The sequence below is a fragment of the Pteropus vampyrus genome, unplaced genomic scaffold (genome assembly GCF_000151845.1).
Source record: "Pteropus vampyrus isolate Shadow unplaced genomic scaffold, Pvam_2.0 Scaffold187, whole genome shotgun sequence".
Classification (NCBI taxonomy): Eukaryota; Metazoa; Chordata; class Mammalia; order Chiroptera; family Pteropodidae; genus Pteropus; species Pteropus vampyrus.
Genome location: NW_011888968.1, coordinates 779,640 through 787,220, shown reverse-complemented (window position 1 = coordinate 787,220; position 7,581 = coordinate 779,640). Strand labels below are relative to the sequence as shown.

Here is a 7,581-nt window from a genome sequence, read left to right as displayed (position 1 = left end):
CAGCGCGTGAGCAGGAAGGCCACACGTGGGCCTCGGCTGCCCTGAGTCCTCGGGGCCTCAGCCGGCTCCTCCACCCTGCATCACAGAGGAGGCCATGGCCAGCGGTGAGGCAGTGGCCAGGTGTCCCACAGGAGGGAGTCCAGCCTCCCAGCTGCCGCCCCGCCCACCCTCCTGCTGGCCCTTACCCACTGCCCGGGCTGCAGAGCAGGCTCTTCTCCGTGTCCAGGCTGTCTAGCTCCTGTAGGTCCTCCAGGCCTGTCCTCAGTGGGACCTCCTCACTGCAAGCACAGAGGACCCTGAAGGCCCATGGGTGGGACAGCCGGTGGTGCCCACTTGGCCCCCGGCACCCAACCATCGAGGAAGTGCAGGGTGCAGCAGGGAGGGATGCAGGTGGAGCCCACGCCGGTGCTGCACCAGCCGCCCCCGACCGACCTGAAGGTGATGAGGTTGGTGTAGAGGAGCGCAGGACAGAGGAAGGCAGCCAGCAGCCGCAGGATGGACGTGCCCGAGGCCATGTCCCCCCACCAGAGCCTGGTCAGGAAGGCCTGGAACGAAGGCAGCGGTGCTGGCCTCCCGCCCCACACCGCTGCCCACACTGCACCCTGGGCCGGGTGGGCACTTCGGGGCCCAGCCGGAACCTCGTCCCCTCAGCCCTGCCTCCTGGGGCCCCATCCTGGGGGGCAAGAGCCTTCAGTGCAAGGAGGCCAGGCTCGGGGTCTGAGACCCGAGGTGGGAAGGTCATGGGGCCCACGGAGGGAGTGGGCGGGTGCCTTCTAGGAATGGAACACCCCCTTCCTGTGTCCCCCACTCTACACGGCTGGGTCATGGGGCGCGGGGGGACGGTAGTTGCTGTCTGGGGAAGGTCGGCCAGGGCACCTACTGTCTGCCTGCCCGCCTCACCCCGGCAGCCCTCCGCGAGGCTGGCCGCTCACCTGTACCCCGTCGTGGGCAAAGAAGGCCTTGGTGTCGGCCTCGGTGGCCAGGTGCAGGCAGGTGGTCCTGCTCCAGCCGCGGGTGCGGCGCACCAGCAGGGCGAAGGCGCGGTCCTCGCTGTTGCTGTAGCACTCGGAGAAGAGGCCTGCCCGAGGGACCAGCCGCTGGCACCGGGCGCCCGCCCCGCCCCCGGGGGCCGCCCCGGCCGGCCAGGCCTGTGACACGTAGATGCCGACCTTCCTCACCAGGCCCTTCCGTCTCTGGTCAGGACCGTGGGAGCCTCGGTCACCCTGAGCATCTCCCGTCCCCGCCACAGAGCCCCGCACTTGCAAAGGCGTGGGGCTGCGTGGTCACCACTGCCTGGCCACCAGTCCCTCCTGGGAGGAGCCCACAGGCCCAGAGGGCCACCGAGGTCACCCTGGGCCCCTGCCGTGGGGTCGGTCTGACGCCAGGCCCCGGCTTACCCAGGGCCAGCTGCTCGTATGTGGCCTGGCACGTGCTGTGGCCCGCCTCGGCCTCCACGTCCAGGTGCGACACCTCTCTGAGGATCTTGCAAGCGGCCAGAGCAGCTGCCACACCCTCCTGGCCCTAGGAGACAGTCCGAGGAGGCCGGCCCGTCGTCCCCAGCGCCCTATCCCCAGGACCGCCTCCAGGGAGCCCGCCCGGCTGGGCGAGTGTAGCTGCCGAGGCCCCTGCTCACCATGGCCCAGAAGTAGGTGGCCATCTCGTGGCGGCTCTGTAGCACGGCCCACAGGAACAGGTCCCTCCACGGGTTCTCACTCTTCTGGCTCAGGTCCAGCAGCCACTTCTGGCCAGCGGGCCTTCTGGCCGGCCCCCTCTCCTGCAGGACAGGGGTGTCAGCCTCCGGCGCAGCCCCGCCCCAGCCCCCCGCCGCCCCGCGTACCGCCTGGTAGAAGCCCCGGCAGGCGTCGTGCAGGAAGTCCTTGAGCACGCGGGACACATCGTGCAGGGAGAAGGCGGGCGGCCCCCGGGCCTGCGGCGCCGGCCGGCCCTCCTCGTGCTTGCGCTGCAGCAGGTCAAAGAGCAGGCTCTTGGGGGGCACGGCCCGGTACAGCTGCTGCAGCCGCCCGTAGGTCAGGAAGTCGGCCACGCTGGCGCCGTGGTCCACGAACAGGCGCACGAACTCGGGCTTGTTGCTCACCAGCGCGTCCATCATCGCCTCCTCCAGGTCGCAGGACTGGGCGGCCGCGGGGACAGGACAGGGGGGCGTGAGGGGGGCCCCCGGCACCGACCCCAGCTCGGTCACCCAGCCCGGCCCTCTGGGTGGGGCAGGCACGGTGGGCAGCGCTCAGGGCCACCGAGCGTGTCACAGTCCCTGAGGCTTTGGCGCGGGCCCACAACCAGTGATAGCTCGGCCCGTCCTGCGTGGGAGGTGGTAAGCGATGTGGCCATCTGGGGTGTGCCTTGCCTGCCCTGGGAGAGGATGGACCCGCCTGTGGCCCTCGGGAGACCGCCTGCCCCCTCCGTTGGCCGGAAACGGGGCTCCAGGGCGGGCAGGGCACCTTCCACTCCACGTCCCCGTTGAAGATCTCGCTCTTGGCGATGTCCACACGGTCCCAGGCCACGGCCAGCTTGAGCTCGTCCAGGTAGTCCTGTGCCTCCTGGCTGTGGCTCTTGCAGGCTGCAGGCAGAGCAGGCAGACGGGATGAGGGCGAGGCCAGCGTCCCTCCGGAGGCTCCTCTAGGTGTGGCTACTGGAACTGTGCCCCGGTTCACGCCCTCTGAGTAACGGTGAGGGGCACAGGATGTTGCAAGTCCCCTGGGAGCCGGTGCCGGTGGCCCCGGCGGAAATGCCAACAGGCCGGGGACAGCGAGCGGCCCCTCCCTCCCTGGGCCTGCGCCCGGCCCCATGGCACGTGCGCGTCTCCAACAAAAAGCCCACTAAGCCGAGAAGGGGAGACAACCCATGTCCACTGACGGAGAGATGAAATGTGGCCTTTCCCCCGGGGACTGTTACTCAGCCTTAAACGGGAGCGAAGCACGGACACCCCGCCACGTGGCTGACCCTTCAGAACGTCGTGCGAGGGAACGGCCACGAGTTGTATGACCCCACTTATTGGGAACGCCCTAAATAAGCAAATCCGTAGGGACAGAAAGTAGGCAGACTGGTGGCTGCCAGGGTCTGGGGTGACAGAAACGTAGGAGGAATTAGTAGCGATGGATGCAAGACCTCGTGAATATACTAAAAGCCACTGACCTGAAGACTAACTAGCTTTTAAAATTGTGTTAAAATATATCTAACATGAAACTTGCCAAATACAGACCTCACAGATGTGCGTGTCGACCTCGTGCAGACACTGTGGTCCGCATCACTCTCGCTGTGATGTGTGTTGCCCAGGTGAGCACGGCGTCTCACACACACACACACACACACACACACGCGCGCACACACACACGGCGGAGGGCTGCCGTCCCACCACGTGTCCCTGCCGCTGACACCCACCTGGGTGGCGGCCCTGCCTGGGTGCGGGACGCTGGATGCCGAGACCCATGGCCAGGCAGGGTGTGGGCAGCAGCCTGTCGCCAGGAGCAGGGCCCCAGGCCGTGGAGGGGGTGGCAGTCGGCCGCCCGCCTGTGCCCAGCACCCTCTCCCAGCATGCCTCAGGCACCGCCAGGCCCTCACCTTTCACCAGCGCCTTGAGGATGACGGTGTCCAGCTCCTCGGAGCCCTCCTGCTCGAAGTCGTACACCGTGAGCAGGTGCGAGTGGCAGGCGATGTTCTGCAACTGGGACAGCAGGACACGGAGGCTGGCCCCGTGGGCGGGACACGGAGGGTGGCCCCGTGGGCCGGCCCAGGGCAGGAACGAGCACGGGGCTTTGCAGCAAGAGGCCTGGGGCCATCGGTGGGAAGGGAGCGCAGAGACCTCCGCCAGGGCCAGCCTCGCCTGGGAATGGGGGACGAGGGTTGCCCTCCTGACTGGTCTTGGTGTCTGAGGTGCTCCTACCAGTTCTGTCCAGTGCAGGATGTCCTCCCGGGAGAAATGCTTGCCGGGGAACTTCTCTTTAAACTGCTTCTCAGCCAGCTGGGGCACCAAGAGGTGGGGCTGGTCCACCAAGGCAGCCAGCACGTCGGCGACGCCGCCTGAGCCCGCCAGCACCAGCCAGGGGGCGGCGTGCTCCACGGCCCGGGAAATCCTCTGAGGCCACAGGGAGGGAGAGTGGACCCCACATCAGCTCCCGGTGTATCCTGGGTCCCCGGTGCCCCTGGCCCTTCCCCCTCCGCGTGCCAGGTGGGGAGGGGCCTGCAGGAGGCCCCAGCTGGCTGCCAGGCACAGCCAGGCGCCCCTCCCGCCCTGCCTACCTCCAGGGTGCTGGGGTCACCGTTGACCAGCAGACAGAGGACGGGGATCTCGATGCTGCCGGTGCCTGTGGACAGAGGCCCGGTGAGGTCCTCCCAGGTGCCTGGGGTGAGCAGGGAGCCCAGGGCCCTCTCCCTGGGGTGAGACTCAGGACTCAGACTATCCATCTACCATGTTTTCTGACCAAGAGGCTTTTTCTAGAGAAATGTGGGCTCCAGGCTGCCAACCAGGGGCTGCGTATCACGGCCCCGTCCCCCGGGGTCAATGCCCCCACTGTCCAATGTGGCCGCTTCGTGGCCGTTTAAACATAAAGTCGTGTAAGCACAGTGCATCCGGTCTTGGCCGTGCCAGCTGCCTTCCAAGTGCCCAGTGGCTGTCCCCGTGTCCCCGTCACACAGAAGCCGTGCTGACCGTGCTGACGGGTGACATGCGGGGGTCTCAGGGGGCTTCTCCCCAAACGTGAACCAGACACCAGACCTCCCTATGCCTAGCTCGCCGGGACGCGCCTGGGTCTGCCAGGCCTGCCGGGTGGCAGGGACCCCGCTAGCTCCCAAAGGCGCCCCCCGGCTGCCCACGAGGACGTGGCAGGGTGCGTGGGTCAGCCAGGCTTTGGCAGCCCCGGGCAGGACGTCGTCCGGTGTGAAGGTTTAACCAGGAGTGTGGCTGCGTGTCGGTTTTCAAAGAGTGCTCGCTGTCCGTCAGCATCGTGAGCCTCTCTGCATCCCGTTCACAAGTCAGTTATGCCCTAGGGCACCGGGCAGAGTGGCGCCCGTTCCGCGGACAGCACTGCCCCCTGGTGGCCGCGTGCCTCTGGAACGTGCAGACTTCATTTTCTTCCCCAATCCCTGCGCCCACAGCCAGAGCCTCTGGCCAGGGGCGGCCTGGAGGACACAGAGCGGCAGTGACTCCTGGCATGGCCGCTCCGTCCGCAGCGCCCCCAGCGCCCCCACCGTCCTGGCCAGCAGCTCCCCCTCCAGGCGCCCGCAGGCCCCGGGTCTGCGGCTCGGGCGTGTGGGGCGCCTTCCGCCTGGACCGCCCTCTCCGCCCACGTGGTGGTCCTTCCCGCCCCGCCGCCAGGCTCCCCCTCACCCCCATAGCCAGTCCGCTGCTCTGAGATGTGCTTCTCCAGCCTCAGCCACAGCTCCATCTGCCCGTCCCCCTTCCTGGGGGGCCCCGGCTCCACCAGGATGAAGTGAGAGTGGTTGTTGTCCAGTGAGCAGAGGGGGCCCTGGCCGGCGCCGTCGTCCGTGGGGTAGTGGACGGGGCTGTGCTCCTGGGCCCCCAAGCACACCTTGAGGCTGGTGCCCAGGCCTGTTCCCACCGCCGCACAGAGGTGGGGCTCGGCTGCTGGGGAGGATTCCCCAGGAAGAGCCCAGGGCCGTGGGGAGCTCTGTGCGGCAGGGGCTGCAGGGCGTCCTCTGGCCCGGCCGGCCGTAGGCCCCAGGGTCACCCCTGCTGGTGCGACAGTGGCCAGGACAGCACTTCGGGCAAGGGGCTGAGCCCGGGGCTGAGCTCTTGGGGCCCAGGCCCCCTCTCCCAGGTCTGTGCTGGCTGGGAGCCTGGCAGCACCACCCCACGCCCTTCACCCTCACACCCTATCCTGCCCCCCTCCTCCCTCCCCCTCCCTCCGTCCTCAGCCTCGCCCCCTCTTTCCCTTCCCCTCCTCTCCGCCCCGCCCCCCACCTCCAGGACCACCTGTCTCACGCTCCCCAGCCCTGAGCCCCGAGGGCAGCGTCTGGTCTGTCCGTGGCCGGCTTGGCACGGAGAAGTTCTCGGGAGATGTTCCCCCAAAAACGCACGGTCAGCAGGTGGCGAGGTGTGGTCAGCGCTCAGGACTGAGCGGCTGGCCTTGGCAGAATGCCTCCCTCCCGCCCTGGGGTGGGCGATACGTGGGGTTCTGGCCCCTGCCTGCCTTCTGGGCCCACCTTGCCCTGTGGCCACGGTGCTCCAAGCCGGACACTCACCTGGGCATTGTCCAGAAGCTGACGGTGCAGCACACGGCCCAGCGAGGCGATGCCGATGGCCACCACGCGGGCCTTGGTGGACGTGCTGGCCAGCGAGTGGTCACGCACCGTCTGCCCGACGTACCGGGCGAGGCCCACGCGGAGCGCGCTGGTCAGGATCCAGGCGCCTGCAGGCATGGGCTCTCTGTGCCCGGTGCACCAGGCCCCGCCGGCCGCCCCCCAGCCACAGCACTCCCCGCCCCCCGCCCGCGGGCCCCAGATCGGGGGGTGTCTCCAGACTGCACAGCCCCGGCCCGCCTGGTACGAAGGCCTCTCTGTGCCACGACCATTTCCACACTGACAAGGCCCGAGCCCTCATGCTGACCCAATGACTGGCCGGCTACAGTGTGTCCCCGAGGGAGGTGGAGGGGCGGAGGGACAGTCGCCGCCCCCCCGGAGCATCTCGCTGAGGCCGCTGGGCCCTGCGAGTGGACAGGCCAGGCCTCGGCCCACAGAATGGCCAGAACTCTCCTGGGGGAGACTCTGGACCTGGGGGGCCCTCGGCTGCTTGGCCACATCCCCAGGAGCTGCTCCCACTGCGGGTCGTGCCGGGGGATCGGCTGGAGGTTGGCCGGGGGCTCAGTGGGCCGGGCTCTGCGCTCTGAGGCCCTGGACCGTGCTGGGGCCTGACCTGTGCTCTGAGCTGCCTTCACCAGCCCCTTGCGCAGGACGTCCCGCAGCCAGGACCTCATGGGGAAAGGCCGCTCCACGCCCACCAGGGACACCACGAGGTTGGGGGCCGGCAGGTGCCACTCGGCCAGCAGCAGATCAAAGAGCACGGAGGGGTCCACGCCACTCGGCACCTTCACGAACTGCAGGAGGCAGAGGCCAGCAGCCTCAGGATCGGGGCGGGGCTACTGGGCACGGCCAGGGGCACAGGGCAGGAGTGGACGCTGGCAGTGGGGGGGTCAGGGGCACAGAAGGAGAGAGGCCAGCGGTCCCTGTGGGGGCAGGGCAACAGCAGGCGTGTAGCCTGGGCGGTCCCAGGCCCAGTCTGGACCTCGCTTCCTCCTAGGCCAGCGGTGAGAGCTGGACGGAGGAGGGGCCCGGACACGTGGGGTGGGGAGGAGGCTGGGGCTGGAGGGCACCACCAGCTCTGCAATTCTGCCCGCACGGGGCTCCGAACGAGGCCCCCGGGGTGGGCGAGCAGGGGAGGAGCGGGGCCCAGGCTTCCAGCAAGCACGTGGCACTCGGTCACCAGGGCGTGAGGGCCAGGCGGAGTCCTGGCGGGGCAGCCGGGGCGGCCCTCACCCTGCCTCGCTTCTTCCCAGACCCTCCGAAGTCGATCTCACCCCGGCACAGGCCCGGCGCCTGCCCGTCTCCAGC

The 7,581-nt window shown here is 68.9% G+C and overlaps 1 protein-coding gene across 1 annotated transcript in view; it reads right to left on the bottom strand.

Moving 5' to 3' along the window:
• TRPM5 (transient receptor potential cation channel subfamily M member 5) overlaps positions 1-7,581 on the bottom strand; it is a 17,224-nt gene that overhangs the window by 7,411 nt on the left and 2,232 nt on the right. Inside the window, exons 2-13 of the mRNA XM_023537363.1 lie at positions 6,887-7,067; positions 6,217-6,383; positions 5,342-5,525; positions 4,255-4,319; positions 3,899-4,090; positions 3,577-3,679; positions 2,457-2,575; positions 1,634-2,131; positions 1,398-1,521; positions 933-1,078; positions 433-545; positions 186-278 (exon numbers count right to left, since the gene is read on the bottom strand). Coding sequence (XP_023393131.1) covers positions 186-278; positions 433-545; positions 933-1,078; positions 1,398-1,521; positions 1,634-2,131; positions 2,457-2,575; positions 3,577-3,679; positions 3,899-4,090; positions 4,255-4,319; positions 5,342-5,525; positions 6,217-6,383; positions 6,887-7,067 — 1,985 coding nt within the window. The remainder of the gene's footprint in view (positions 1-185; positions 279-432; positions 546-932; positions 1,079-1,397; positions 1,522-1,633; positions 2,132-2,456; positions 2,576-3,576; positions 3,680-3,898; positions 4,091-4,254; positions 4,320-5,341; positions 5,526-6,216; positions 6,384-6,886; positions 7,068-7,581) is intronic.